The sequence below is a fragment of the Bos mutus genome, chromosome 15 (assembly GCF_027580195.1).
Source record: "Bos mutus isolate GX-2022 chromosome 15, NWIPB_WYAK_1.1, whole genome shotgun sequence".
Classification (NCBI taxonomy): Eukaryota; Metazoa; Chordata; class Mammalia; order Artiodactyla; family Bovidae; genus Bos; species Bos mutus.
In genome coordinates, this window is record NC_091631.1 from 36,278,193 (window position 1) to 36,294,062 (window position 15,870).

Below are 15,870 nucleotides of genomic sequence, written 5' to 3' on the forward strand. Positions count from 1 at the left end.
ATATGTAAAACAGCTAGTGGGAAGTTGCTATATAACTCAGGGAGCTCATCTTGGTGCTCTGTGATGACTTAGAGGGGCAGGATGGGGTGGGAGGTAGGAGGGAAGTTCAAGGGGGAGGGGATATATGCATACTTATGGCTGATTCACGTTGTTATATGGCAGAAACCAACACAACACTGTAAAGTAATTATCCTCCAATTTAAAGAAAAAAAGCAATAAGCTATGACTTTGAGATGAAATCTTGAAATAATCAGAGCTACTTTCTCCATTTTTTGACATTTTCAGAGAGTCGCTCCACACTGGTTGATCACTCAGGTCTCAGAGGTTATTTATTTACAGTGATGAAACATGCAGTTGCAACAAATACACATTTTCTCTGCCAGTGTATTATATCAGGTCTTCATTTATTTATTCAGCAAATAAGATGAGCCCAATAAAGTTTCTACCAGTAGGAATTCCATGGTGTAGTACACATTTTCTGCATTAAGATGTTATTTATGCCTTCTGTCTCAACAATGATTTCAGAGACTGGGGGAGTAAGAAGGGACAGACAGAATTCTTACCTCCACATTCAGACACATTCCAAGCTTCTGGGGTCTTCAGGGTCCCAGGACTTCCTGGTCTTGGACATGGTTCGCATGTAATTTGCCCTTCCTCATTTTGGAAGGTTCCATTTGGACATAAAATACAGCGTTCCTGTGCTCCATCATAATATGTCCCAGCCCTGCAACTGACTAGCCAAAGGGGGAAATGATCTGGTCAGTGAGAGGACAGAGCCAAAGGAAGGATGGTATGAGTGCTGGGGATGAAGGTCAACTGCTGGCATTGACCACACACTTCCCTATACAATCCCCCTGAACACAGAACATGTGCCATCTCTGGGTTCCTTGTGCACACTCATCTGCCATTATCCCTGTCACCCTCTGCTGGGGTGTTTACAGGTCCTTTTTCCCTAAACCTTGAGTTCCTTGAGGGCAGGGATCACAGTGGTCCTCAATAGTTTTGAACACAAGCACTTGATGACATCCCCTACTTCATGGGATTGTCAGGAGTATAAAGGTGAAAATCATTCACTGAACATAGGATTGGTATTGGAATAATAGACAGGTAGGCGACTGAGCGACTTCACTTTCACTTTTCACTTTCATGCATTGGAGAAGGAAATGGCAACCCATTCCAGTGTTCTTGCCTGGAGAATCCCAGGGACGGGGGAGCCTGGTGGGCTGTCATCTCTGGGGTTGCACAGAGTCGGACATGACTGAAGCAACTTAGCAGCAGCAGCAGGTGCTATTAAGTCAGGCTACTGGCATTCTAGAAGCCTTCCTAGAAGAGGCCACATCTTCAAGAGGGCTTGAAGGATGAGTAGGAGCTCCCCAGATAGGTAAAGGGGTAGGTTGTAAAGATTCATGTCTGACATATGGGAGGAAAGGGGAGGAAGAAAGTTTGGGGAAGAAAAATAGGTTGAAAAAGTCCTTGAGTGTCAGGCCTTTGGATTTTATCCTGAAGGATTGGATTTTATCCTGAAAGAGCCATTGAAAGGCAAGGAATATGACCAGAAGCTGTGTTTTGAAATGCTCACTCTCTGTTGGCTGTGGGTACTTTATTTTCTTGGGCTCCAAAATCACCTCAGATGGTGACTGCAGCCATGAAATTAAAAGATGCCTGCTTCTTGGAAGAAAAGCTATGACCAACCTAGACAGCATATTAAAAAGCAGAGACATTACTTTACCAACAAAGATCCATCTAGTCAAAGCTACAGTTTTTCCAGTAGTCATGTATGGATGTGAGAGTTGGACCATAAAGAAAGCTGAGTGCTGAAGAATCGATGCTTTTGCACTGTGATGTTGGAGAAGACTCTTGAGAGTCCCTTGGACTGCAAGGAGATCCAACCAGGCAATCCTAAAGGTAATCAGTCCTGAACATTCATTGGAAGGACTGATGCTGAAGCTGAAACTCCAATAGTTTGGCCACCTGATGTGAAGAGCTGACTCATTGGAAAAGACCTGATGCTGGGAAAGATTGAGGGCAGGAGGAGAAGGAAATGACAGGATGAGATGGTTGGATGGCATCACCGACTTGATGGACAGGAGTTTGAGCAACTCCAGGAGTTAGTGATGGACAGGGAAGCCTGGAGTGCTGCAGTCCATGGGGTCGCAAAGAGTCAGACATGACTGAGCGACTGAACTGAACTGACTATTGGCTAAGGGGAGGGTGATTTCAAGTGTCTTACAGATGAGCAGTGCAAAATAGGATGCTTCATATTTGTAATAATACATTACAAACAGCAAATCCTAGTAAGCATCTCCTGAAAGAATAAACTACAAGGAAGTTAATGCTTCTGATCATATTTTTTGGTGTTGTTAAACAACAAACATCTTATATCTTATTTTAGGATATGATGCTGCTGCTGCTAAGTTGCTTCAGTCATGTCTGACTCTGTGCGACCCCATAGACGGCAGCCCACCAGGCTCCCCCGTCCCTGGGATTCTCCAGGCAAGAACACTGGAGTGGGTTGCCATTTCCTTCTCCAATGCATGAAAGTGAAAAGTGAAAGGGAAGTTGCTCAGTGGTGTCCAACTCTTAGCAACCCCATGGACTGCAGCCTACCAGGCTCCTCTGCCCATGGGATTTTCCAGGCAAGAGTACTGGAGCGGTTGCCATTGCCTTCTCCATTTAGGATATGAACATAAAGTAAATACACTGAAGTGGGTTCCCTAGTATAATACTTAAACAACATCATCAGAACCATCAAACAGGCTTTCTGATGGCTAATATTTGTTGACTACTTGTGATCTATTGGGGCTTCTCATGTGGCGCTAGTAGTAAAGAATCCAGCTGCCAACGCACAAGATGTAGGAGATATGGGTTTGATCCCTGGGTCAGGAAGATCCTCTGGAGATGGGCATGGCAACTGTGCAATAAGCTTTACATACATTATCTCACTTAGTCCTGGAAACAACCCAAAGGAGCAAGGTGCTATGATTAGCTTCATTTCACAGAGACTTAGAGACATTAAATAATTTTGCCAAGGTTCCACAACTAATCTGTGAAATACACCTACAATGAGATCAAGAGCTTTGAGTTTAAAGAGGAAAAAGATCATTGAATGAAAGCGCCAACTGAATCACAATTCCAGACTTTGCAAGGATTCTCTATGGGGCATATGGGGAGTTTGACCAGAATAAACACATTTTCTTTTATATCTAAGCTGCCCAGAACTACAAAACAAAATATCACACAATAAAATTAGTTATTATAGCCCTTGAATGTGTGTCAGGGGTAATATTGGTTTTCATCCTACCCTACAAGTGCAATTTGCATATGTACTTTTTCTCTATTACCAGTAATAAAAATCTTTTCATTATTTACTTCATAATCTAAAGAAAACAAAAATGAGACTAAAAAAATCATAGTAAGCTGAAAAATGCCACTTTAAACATTACTTTTACAATGAAAATATCAATCAAGAAAGTCTACACTAAAATCTAAATCTTAATACTTTTTTATATTATTTGGATTTTCTTTTATAATATTCACATTTTTAAATTTAATTTTATGATATTTTTAGAAAAATTATAAGTGAACTAAACTCTTCCTTTCTTGGCAAAGGACATTATAGTGGATATGATGCACTGAACTGCGGCAGACAGAGCCTGTAATTCCAGACTTAGTCTCTAAATGTAGCCCTACTGGATAATGGTTTCCATAATTACTCTGTTTCAGCTCATCTCCCATGAAAAGCAGGGCTGAATTACGTACTAGGAATCATGGATTTTTATCCTGGGTCCCACCTGACTATTCCAGTGCCTACAACAGACAGTAAATGTGAGCTAACCCCTTCATGACTCTATCAAGCCAACTGTCATGAAGACTGGAAGAAGTAAATAAAACCAAGGCTGTCTGGGGCTCCTCTAGCCCAAGCCATGTCCATTGTGGGAAAGGCTGTTTCTGTAACACCCATTCACCTAAAGGGACAGTGCCCATATGGACAACAATGATTCCAACAGCCCCACCAATCATAACTTGGGTCAGATCAGCTTGGTCTGTTCCATCACAGTTCCTCTGTCAGAAAAAGACCCCCTCTGTGAGTGGATAAAAATGACCTGGTTCCTACTGTAAAGAGTAACTGAATGGACTCCTGCTGTTCTGGATGTCCACTCCTCCTTAAAACTACTGACTGCCCCCGCTCCAAAACCTTTTTTTTCCCCAAGGTTACATTTTGGGAAGCCTCACAATAACCCACATCTGCTACAATTTTTCAAGTGAGCAAAGAACTGAGAAATGCCCCTCAGGCCACCACCGGCCACCCCCCCCAACCCCCTCCCGAAAAGAAAGCACTGATTCTTTTTTCTCAGTGTGAAAGGCCTGCTCCACATTAACAAACTCGTCACTCACAGTTTCTATTTTCCTTCCAGAGAGAAATACCTACAGACCCACAAAAATAATCCATGCCAACAACCTTCCAGATTAATTTGTTTCTTTCTCAAGGTAAAAATGAGCCAAACACTAAAAAGAAATTCTGAAATGTCATGAAGAGATGCCCGAAAACAGCTCTTTGCAAATATGCTGAAGATCTGGCCTCAAGAGACCTCCATCCCAGTTCCAGTTGCATCTCTTTTCTCCTTGAGCAGCCGGCTTGTTTTGCTGCCCCAGACAAAGGAGCCAATCGCCCCCAGAACACTTCACGATCACAGCAAAGCTTTTGTGTGTCTTCAGTGACCATTAAAATCCCGTTCTCAAATCCCGCACAGCTGTTTTCTCCTCCTCTTCAAAAAAAAGAAAAAAAGAAAGCTTTTCTGATGCAAAAGGGAGAGACCAGTGGGGACCAGGATTAATGGTGACAAAGAGACCTGAAGGCTGGCCCTCTTTTCAACACCATGGCCTTTGAGTATTTCAGGCTATGGACAAACACTATGGTCTCTCTGCGGTTAAGATGGTGAACCTAATAATAGAGGTCACTCCCCAGCATTTGACTGTTTTCTTAAGGATCACGCCCTACCTTCTGGAGAGCCTCCGGCGGCCCACATGAATTCCCAGGGTCTCTTGGAGCTGCTGCTTTGTCCTGGCTTAGAGGCAATGGCACCTGAGGCAGTGCTGTGGCCTAGGGATCCCGACTTGAACACCTTTTAAACAAGTGTTTCAGAGTGACAGGAAATAGCACCCTCTTGGGTCAAGAGGTTGACTTGTCATGTCTGTCCAGGTTTTGGTGTGTTCTCAGGTCTCCTATTTGAAAACTTTCTTATAGTTGAGGCGGAGAGAGGAGCCCAGCTTGATGCCTTCCTTGTTGACTTCCCAGGGTATGCTACGTTTTCTTCATGCCTGGTTAATGGGACTGATTTCACTGCGTTTAAAATGTCTCTTTTGCCCTCAATGTAAATATTTCCCCAAAGATTTTCCCCAGCCCCCTTTTTTCTTAGTGTTGGTGACTATCCTTGGGATGTCATCTGTTGTTCTTGTGAAGATTCATCTACTCATTTATTCAATTAAGTACTTAGCACCAGTACTGTCTAGGAGCTGGAGATACAGCAGAGAAGACAGACATGGCCCTGCCCTAAAGGGGCTCTTGCTCTAGTGGAGAATATGGGCAATAAATGAGCAAACAAATAAATATATAGTAGAATGCTAACGAGAGGTAAGTGCAACGAAGAAAATTCAAACAGGGAAGAGAGTAAGGCAAAGACTAGTGGTCTGCATGAATGCTATTTTAGAAGAATAGCTCAGAAAGGCCTCTGTGAGCAGAGATCAGAGTGAAATGAGGGAAGCAGTTTTGCAATGGTCTTGCCTGATAGCAAAAGAGTCAGTGCAGCAGGAACATAGTGAAACGTGCTAGGTGATAGGAGATGAACTCTAAAAGCAAGCAAGGGGCAGATTACATAGATTCTTGAAGGTCTCGGTAAGGAAATTAGCCCTTACTCAAAGTGTGCTGAAGGTTTTGAATGGGGCAGGGACATGATCTGACTTACGTTTCTAAAAGATCTTCTGGCTGCCGTGCGGATAACAGATGGAAGGCAGGCAAGGGTAATGTGAACAATTCAGAGCCCATTGCAATAGACTGGGCAGGAGATGGTGGTGGTTTGGAACAGAGTAGTAAAAACAGAGGAAAAGAAAACTAGTTAGACTCAGGTAAAAAGGCAGATCTGTCAGGATTTGCTAATGGATTCAATAAGGAGCATGACAGAACAAGAGAGGTCAAGAAAACTGAGGCTTTCAACTAGAGCAACTAAGCAACAGGGAAGCTAGTTAAAGAGGTGAGGGTGAAGGGGGTTTTGGTGTGGAGTGAGGGAGGAGAAGAAAAGGTTTTGTTTAGACATGTTGAGTTTAAGAAACTTTGAGGCCATGCAAGTGTTGGTATTGAGAAGGCATTCGTTATGCTGGTGGTTTCCAAGCTAGACTACTACACCTCAGCAGTTTACAAAGTATTTTCACATCTATGCATATTAAATTTTATCTAAAAAATAAGACATAAAGAAAGGTTCATTGGTTTAGTATCTAAACCAGACTTACCATAGTAATCATTTTGAAATATATAGAAATATCAAATCACTATGTCATGTACCAGGAGCTAACATAGTGCTATAGGTCAGCTATAATTCAAAAACAAACAAACTCACAGAAAAAGAGATCAGAGTAGGAGAAGGGGAAATTGGATAAGGGTGGTCAATAAGTACAAACTTCCAGTTATAAGATAAGTACTAGGAATATAATGTACAACATGATAAATATAACTGACACTGCTGTATGTAATACACGATAGTTATTAAGAGAGTAAACCCTAAGAGATCTCATCACAAGGAGAAACATTTTTTTTCATATTTCTTCAGTGCTGTAACTATTTGATCTGATGGATGTTCACTAAACTTACTGTGGTAATCATCTCATGATGCATGGAAGTCAAATCATTATGCTGTACACTTTAAACTTATACTTTGCTGCATGTCTATTATATCTCAATAAAACTGAAAAAAATATATATTTTTTAAGTTCTTCTGTTTAAAAAAGAAGAGAGATTGGCCCCTCAGTCAGCCCACATCTCCACAAGTCAGACACACACAAAATCCCCAAGAAAGAGACCTGTGAGTGGGGAGGTACCGACTGACTCACTTCTTTCCCGTGTCTCGAGAAGAACTTCAATTAGGCCTCGTTGAACAGGTTTCCTGATTATATTATCTGGTCTCAAACAAACAAACCATCACGAAGTAGAAAGCAGCTTCCAACAATTCTTGTAGAAATCCTGGACCCATGATGCAGGACCAGGGATGCAGGCGCAGGTGAGCCCCAGGGAAGCGCAGAACGGACACAGCTTGTTCTCCTGGTACCAGCTCTTGTCAAACCATATCCCAAGATAGGAACAGCAATGATTTAATCAGCTCTGACAAGAAGTGAGCCAAAACACTAGCAATGAACAAAAGACTATTTGAAAAAAATGATTTACAGCCACTACCGTTAACAATAAACCTTGCTGAGTTGTCAGCATGGTGCCTTCAGAGGCTAGCCAGCTATTTAAAATTTTGTTTATTTAATCTGTATCTCTTTTTTTAAAATGATGCATACAATATATTAGGCAATAGTATAAGTATATAATTTTAAAATAAGTAAAAATTCATAAATTCAAAAATATTTCACTGTGTGTGTGTGTGTGCGTGTGCGCATGTGTGATAAAACATTCGGCACCTCTAGGACAGGTAAGTTCAGCGGTTAGAGTTGTAGAGGGCAGTTTGGGAGTCACCAGCATATGGTGGTATTTAAAACTATCACAGCGCTGAATGAGGTCATCGAAGAGAGTTAAAAAAAAAAATAAGGGATGGGCATGGAGGACTGAGCCCTGGGATCCCTGATGTCTAGAGATAAAAAAATTAGGGGAACCCCAGCATGGGAAATGAAAAGGGAGCAGCCGGTGAAGCAGGAAGAGAACCAGAGGTGTGTGGTGTGTGAACCCATGAGAAGAGTTTCTGGGAGGAGGGAGGGGTCAGCAGAGTCTGGGTGACAGCTGGCAACCTGGATTTGGTAACATGGAAGTTGTTAGAAACCTTGGGAAAAGCAGTTCCCCTGGAGATGTTGGGAATGAAAACCAGGTTGGTTAGGGTGGAGGAGAAAATGGTCGATGAGGAAGCAAAGACAGGGAATTTAGACAAGTCTTTCAGGGAGTTTTGCTTGACAGGGGGTCAAAGAAAGGAGGCAGGATCTGGAGAGAAGCAAAAGAAGTCAAAGGAGGATTTGTGCGGGTTTTAAGAAAGGAGTAGGTTTGTGTGCTGTTGGAAATGATCCAGTAGAGAAGGAGAATTCTGAGATGCAGGGTCGGTGGGGACAAGAGCAGGAACATTGCTCTTGAGATGGTGAGAGGGAATGGGCCCTGGAGCCCCAGGGGAAGAGTGGGCCCTAGGAAGGAGTGTGGGCTGTTCATCCCTTTTAACAGGAGGCAAGTCAGAGCAGTGTGGACAGACGCAAGGTGGGGGGGTCAGTCTACACCTGGAAAGGTGACATCATTTTCCTAGACTCCCACCTGCCTGTGGACATTTCTGCCTGGGAGTCTTGTTGTAACTCAAATTCTACTTTCCCAAGGGGAATGCTTCTCTTCCCTTTCCCTGTCCAAGTCTTCCTACCCCTCTGACTTTATCCTCTTTATAAACAGCATCTCTACACTCCCAGTCACCAAGGCTCCAAACCACATTATCCCAGACTTCTCTTCTCCCTGCTGCAGCATCCTATACCTGGGTCCCTTTTGTCTGTCCCCGATTTTTTATCCCTATGGCACTAGTGTCCTTTGCTCCTCACCATCTCATATCTAGATTACTGCAATAAACTTCCAGTGCACTCCCTTGCTGGCCGTTCCTCCTGGCCCCAGCTCTGTTATTACCCACAGATTCACCTTCCTAAAGTACTTCTCTGACTGCTTCACTCCCTGCCTCAAAAGCCTCCTCGACTTGCCAACCTGCACTTTTCAGTGTCTTCAACTCAAACTCAGCCTTCAGTCTCCTTTTCTGGTATATGAGTGTTCATTCTTTCTCATGCCCTCTCAAGAGCCCATTTTTTTTTTCTGCTTTTCCTATAAATCTTTTGATTATTTCTTCCCCAGTGATCACATTCATCTTACCATTCAACCAACCCACAGGCTTTTTGTCGGTGCCTCCTGCATACGAAACAGGGCTGGGTAAGATGGGGGACATATGGGAAGAAAATGCAGGATCAGAGGCCAAGTCGGAAACCTCTGAGCTCACCCCAACCATTTCCTCATCTCAGTCCCCAATCCAATTTATCACCAAATGCTGTTCACGTCTCCTCCTAAATATTTCTCTAATCCACTGTTGCTTTTCTATTCCATCTAGTGCCTTCATATTCTCAGTATCTCTTATGCAAAGCATTTAGAAGCTCTCAAATAGGCTTTTCTGCCTCCAGTCCTGCCCCTCAATTCAGTTGCAGAGCTCTTTTTAGAATATAAATATGACCTTGTGCTCCCTGATTAAAGCCTCTAATGATACCTGTCACCTACAGATAAACATATTCAAGGTCTCTCGTGACTTAGCCATGTTTTTCCCACTAGCCTTGCTGCCCACCACATCCCACCTTCCACTCCAGGGATAGTCATACTGAAATGCCAAAGATTCCCTGTGCACATCTTGCTGGTCCTCACTGCCCAAGGCTGTTCCTCTACCCATTTATGTATCGTCTGTGCTCCCTTTGTGCTTCCTTTAAAGCTCACTGAGTCTTCCCCTCTTTGGGGAAGGCTTCTCTGACTCTTCCCTGGGAGGGTGACAACTTGAGGGATGCTATCTTACTTATTCAGTCCTCCTCAGCACCCACCACAAAGATGGCTCACAGAGGACTCTCCATATGAGTTAGGTATGAGTAGGATAATCACAGGGCATACACAGTACCCAGGAGAGCTGAGAGTATTCAAACTAAGAGTTAGGAACATGGGCTCTTGAGTCAGACCCGAATTTGAATCCTGGCTCTGCCACTTGCTTGCTGCACGACATTGAGAAAACTGCTTACCTTCTCATGCCTTTGTTTCCCTATCTATAAAAATGGGATGATGCAGAATAGACTTGTGACAAGGACTAAATTAGAAGAGTCCTGTAAGGTGCTTAGGGCTTCCCACGTGGCACTACTGGTAAAGAATCCACCTGCCAATGTAGGAGACATAAGAGACTCAGGTTCAATCCCTGGGTCAGGAAGATCCCCTGGAGGAGGGCATGACAACCCATTCTTGGTATTCTACAGTATTCTTGCCTGAAGAATACCATGGACAGAGAAGTTAGTTAGAGTCCACAGGGTTGCAAAAAGTCAGAAGTGATTGAAGGGACTAAACACACACACAGGTAAGGTGCTTAACAAAGGGCTGAATGCATTAAGTGTTCAATAGATGTCAACAGTTTACTAAATTATGTTTTTTAAACTGTTTTAATTAAATGAATTTCCTATCAAGTCTAGGTGATAAATATTAGTTTAATATTGGTCTATATATACCACTTACATTTTCCTTGATTTAAAACAGAAATTTTCCACCTGCTCAATTCCAAGTAATTTCTGTTTTGAAAAAATTAAGAAGAAAATACCTGGCTTCTCCCTGCCTCAGGCCCTTTGCATGTGCTGCTGTCTCCTCTGTTCACGCACCCCCTGCTTCCATTGGGTTTGCATGCTCAGTTCTTCCTTCTCACTTAGGTCTCAGCTCAAACGCAACCTGCTCTGGCAGCCTTCCTTGAATACCCTGTAAAGAGCAGAAATCTCTCCTCCCCTCTGACACTTTCTGTTCTATTAGTTCAATAGCACTTATAATTTCTGAAACTATCCTTTCCGTTCCTTTTTGATTACCCATCTCTCTGCATTAGAATGTGAGCTTCATAAAAGCACAGTTTTCACCCATTATATTCTTATTGCTTCATCCCAAGTTCTTATTGTGGCACAGAGTGGGATCTCAATAAATTCTGTTTGAATTAATTTTTCCCAACTGCTGCAGAAGAAAGCTACTACTATTAACATTTGAATTAAACTTTTCTAGTTTCTCAAGGACCCAGGCACTAGAATACTTCCCAGTTTGCCAGTTGTCTGGGTTGTCTTTTTAAAATTTCGGCAAGTTTCAAAATAATCAAATACAAAAATTTATACTTTAGCAAGTATATTTCTTAAATAATGTATCCTTTATGAAAGGATAAATAGCTATGAAAGAAAAAGAGAAATCCAAGTCATTATTAATTTTTCTTTAGATACAAAGGACTTTATGAATTACTACAAGCTTGAGGAATTTGTTCCTTGGAGAATATAGTTGCTATTTTTTTTTTTTTTGCCATCTTGCTAAAATTGATCACAGATGGTACAAAGATCACTTGCAGAGTGGGCTGTCCTCAAAGTCCTTAAATAATGAGACTTTACTATATAAAATTATTATAAGAAAGAAAATGTTTGATCAGACGTGACTATGTTCTTTGATAAAACTTGGGGCCTTAAATTTTATTTTTTAAAAATTATGTTGGAAAAACAAAAACTTCAATGGAAAGATAGCTAAAGAAAATGGATATTCTTAGAAGAGGAAATCAAAATGGCCACAGACATATGACAGCATACTCAGTTTTACTAATAATCAAAGAAAAACAAGTTCAAATGACCATCATTTTTACTTATCAGATTTGCAAATCTGAGTTGCAAATTAAAAAGATCAATAAAATATAATCCATGTTACCAATGATGTGGGGCAATAAGCACTCAATCACAATGTTGGGGGGAGTATATATTAGTATGTTTTTGGAGGTTGAATTAGCAGTATCTATTCAGTTTTAAACATGTACGTCCTTCGACCTGCAATTAAACATCTACAAGTCTATCTTCCAGAAATATTGGTCTGTGCACAAAAAGAATATTTACTGCAGCATTGTTGGTAATAGAAAAATTAGGAATAGCTTGATTAAATGTCACCCTCAGGAGTATGGCTAATAAATAGTGGTGTCTTAAGACAAACGTAGACCAGGAAGCTTTAAAAGAAGTACGACAGCTCCTCTGTTAGCATGGGAAGGTGGCCATGATCTACTCTGTAGTTAAAAACAATATGCAGTATGTTAAAATTGCATTGATATATTTTTTACTGTTTTATCACACACAAACCTTCAGCCTGTTTTTAATACAGCAGCCAAAGTTATCCTTTTCAAACATAAGTCAGAACCTTGTTATCGCTCTGCTAAAACCCCTTCTCAGGTTTTTCTCTTACTCAGATTCAGAGTCCTCACCACTGTTTCCACTCCCCACGTGCTCTGGCCCTGTGCCTCTGCTCTGACTTTCTTCTTCCACCCTCCTTTACCCAGCTCCCATCACCCCAGCCTTCTCCTCGGTGCCTCGGGGTTTTAGTCTCACTGTTTCCTTTACCCGGGGCTCTTCCCCTAGAAGTCCTCACTGCCGGTGCCTCCCACCCTTCACATCTCTCCCCAAATATCACTTTTCAATGACCACAGCCCCTGAGCATAGTCTGCATTTTGGCAGAGTACCTTCATCCCCACCCCTCCCCTTTCCCTGGCATTTTCTTTTTGTTTGTTTTTATTTTATGGCTGTGCTGTGTGGCATGACCAGGGATCAAACCTGCACCCCTCTGCATTGCAAGCGTGGAGTCTTAACCGCTGGATCACCAGGGAAGTCCTACCTCGGCATTTTCTATTCCACTTCCTTGCTTACCTGTTCTTCACTCCCTCACCACTATTTGCTACAGGATATACTTTCTTCTTTATTGGTTTGTGGCCTGTCTCCCTCTTCTAGAACTCTAAACTCGGCAAGGGCTGAGATTTTTGCTCTTTTTTGTCTCATTGCTGGATTCCAGCACCTAGAATAGTGCCTGGCACACATTTGGTGCCCAATAAATATTCGTTGAATGAATAAATAAAATTTCATTTTTATATCTGCATAAAAACAGATGTAGAAAAATCCACAGCAAACTATTGACAGTGATTATTTCTGGGGAGTGGGGTTAGACGCTGATTGGAAAATTTCCATCCTGTGTACATTTCTATATCATTTGACACATGTACCACTTACAGGTAATTAAAAACTAAATAAAAAATACTTTAAAGGAAAAACATAACAGTCCCATCTCTCCTTCTAGGTGACTCAAAACACTCTTTGGGCTCTTTTCTAGAAACATAAATGGACAGTAGCTCACCAGGCTCCTCTGTCCATGGCATTCTCTAGGCAAGAATACTGCAGTGGGTAGCCATTCCCTTCTCTAGGGGCTCTTCCTGACCCAGGGATTAAACCCAGGTCTCCTGCACTGCAGGCAGATTCTTTACCATCTGAGCTACCAAAGAAGTCCCAGAAATATAACATAATTCCCCAGAAGAATTATCCTCCATTTGTCTTCACTGCATGTGCTATCAGAGTTCAGAATATACCAGTCAGCCTGGTCTTTATGAAGTTCTAACACCATTAGTGCAGGACTTCTCTGGTGGCTCAGATGGTAAAGAATCTGCCTGCAATGCTGGAGATGTGGGTCTGTGGGTTTGATCCCTGGATCGGGAAGATCCCCTGGAGAAGGGAATGGTTACCCCCTCCAGTATTCTTGCCTGGAGAATTCCATGGACAGAGGAGCCTGGTGGGTTACAGTCCATGGGGTTGCAAACAGTTGGACACAACTGCATTAATCGACCAGGAATATAAGACAGACACACACACACACACCATGGTTTGCCGTTGCCAGGAGTCTGCTGGGTAAAAAGCCTTTCCAGCTAACTCAACTGACCCTTCTTTATACCCACTTCCTCCCTCCAGCAGGCGGAAAGCTTCACTGGTAGTTCCTTGGGCTGTGTTCCTTGACATCGTAAAATCGTCAGCACTGCTGTCAGACGGGGTGAACCTGTAGTCCCTTGCAGGCTACAGAATTCATTCAGTGCTAGAGGGAGCTCTTGAGACAAGACACGTGGCCTCTCGTAGAAGCAAATCCAACCCAACTCGGCATGACAAGCACCTCAGGATATCACACACACAACAGCCACACTGACCTCGTACTGTGTGTCTTCCATGAGTGGCCACAGTCATGAGGCCTCTGTTAAGTAACTCCTGATCCTCACCGTGAGCTCTTTATTCCCCAGAAGCATGCCCATAGTAGTATTAATAATACTCTCACTGGGAGTTGTTCCCCAAGGCCCTTGACATTAGCTTTTTCTGAACTCTTAACTGGCCATAAAAGCTCCCTGGCGAGCTTGCAGGATCCTCTACCTCCAGGACAGCATTTGGGGGATGAGGGGTGCCAGACAGCTCTGAGAGGCCAGAAGCAGGACAGACCTGCCTGTCCCTGACAGTTTCTGCAGCTCACCCTAGAAACCAGGGCAGCAACAGCCAATTCTCATCACCATTTTGGTATGAAAACTGGAACTCTTCGAATTTTAAGTGAGAACAAATCAACCAGCTGGGTTGTTTTTAATCTTTTTTTTTTTCAAGTGAGTCAGCTGGAATGAGAGTTACAACTATTTGAGAACAGCCCCCTGGTAGACAGTTACCACCTGATTTTACACATGATTTCCAGTATGTTTTGGCAAAGCAACAGAATAGGGATGTGGAGCTATTGCTGACAACTTTTCTGAACAAGTGCCTCTGGACTTAGCTTTGCTTCTTTTGAAACACTGATTTATTACTCCTTAGCTCAAGCTTCATTTCTCAGGCCTTGCTCCTCTAATGACACTTTAGAAAGGACATCACTTTACTCTGGAGGGGTCTGCTTATTGAAATTCACCTTTCTTTGGGACCAGAGCACAGGGTTTGGAGTAGGACCATCCATGTGACCTTGAGCAAGAACACTTACCCCTCTGAACTCCAGTTTGCTCTTCTGTAAAATGCAGATAATAACACTGCCTGGTCAGATGACTATAAGGATTGAATGAAGTAATGCAGATAAAGTGCTTAGTGTTATGACTGTCACAGGTGAAGCCTCAAATCATTACATTACTATAAAGTGAGACCCTACTTTTCCCCCCATCTAAGACTCCTTCAGTAGAGTCTCCCATAATTGCCCAGAACAATCTCTCACAACAAACACACCTCAAGACTGACCACCTTGGAACCTCCTGCCCAGATTCCTCTTGCCTAGAACTTCATCAGAAGCTTGGGCCATAGTTCAGGGATCTCATAAAGCAGCTGAGGATCTCTAGCCTCCCCCTCCACAAAATTATGGACAAGAGTTTGTTAACTGCCATCATGGGTCAAACCATAGGGAGATGATAGGGGAACTGTTGAGAGTGGAATGTCGAGAAGGCTCAGTGATGCCTTATATTTGCAGTCTTGCCCCAGCTGGGGGAACCACAGTGCTTTGAAGACCACGGTCCCTCAGACCCTTAAAGGACAACCCTCTCTCTTCTCATCAGCCCTGCCTCTTCCATCCCATCCCTCAACTCAACTGACATTTACTAAGTGCCAGGCACTACTCCTTGTGTTCAGGGGCTCCTGATCCAGTAGGCAAGGGCAATACCAAGTGTAGATCTCAAATGAGGGTGGGGATCCCAGGTGTTCTCTGGAAAGAGCCTGGGGAGAAAGGATGGGCCAGACTTGCTTATGGCTACCTTTAGTGTTTTTGGAGCTCAAGAGAGTTCTATTAGTAAAAATGTCCCGGCTAGCAGGCCACTCACCACACTGGTTTCCTCCATGGTCCTGGCCCATTGCACAGGACTCTATCTGGCGTTCAGATGTTCGGGGAGACTTTTTAGCCACTTCAAGGTTCACGCCTGAGAGCTGGAGGTGCAGCTGCTCCCTGTGGGCAGCCTTCCGGAGAGTGCGGATGGCCTTCCGGAGCCGCTTCTCTGTTCGCTTTACGATGCAACTGAGATCACAAGACACTGCAGAAACCAGAGAGTGCAGTGGAGGGGAGTTCAGGTGCTGTACGTATCTGCTGGACTATGTCTAGACCGA

The 15,870-nt window shown here is 43.0% G+C and overlaps 1 protein-coding gene across 5 annotated transcripts in view; it reads right to left on the minus strand.

Moving 5' to 3' along the window:
* The window catches only part of SCUBE2 (signal peptide, CUB domain and EGF like domain containing 2), a 75,274-nt gene that overhangs the window by 19,398 nt on the left and 40,006 nt on the right, over positions 1–15,870 (minus strand). For 4 of the 5 annotated variants that reach the window (XM_070383900.1, XM_070383899.1, XM_070383898.1 and 1 more), the window contains 2 exons: positions 15,591–15,797; positions 564–734 (listed from right to left, as the gene is read on the minus strand). In XM_070383900.1, coding sequence (XP_070240001.1) covers positions 564–734; positions 15,591–15,797 — 378 coding nt within the window. The remainder of the gene's footprint in view (positions 1–563; positions 735–15,590; positions 15,798–15,870) is intronic. The other variant, XM_070383901.1, reaches the window with a different exon arrangement.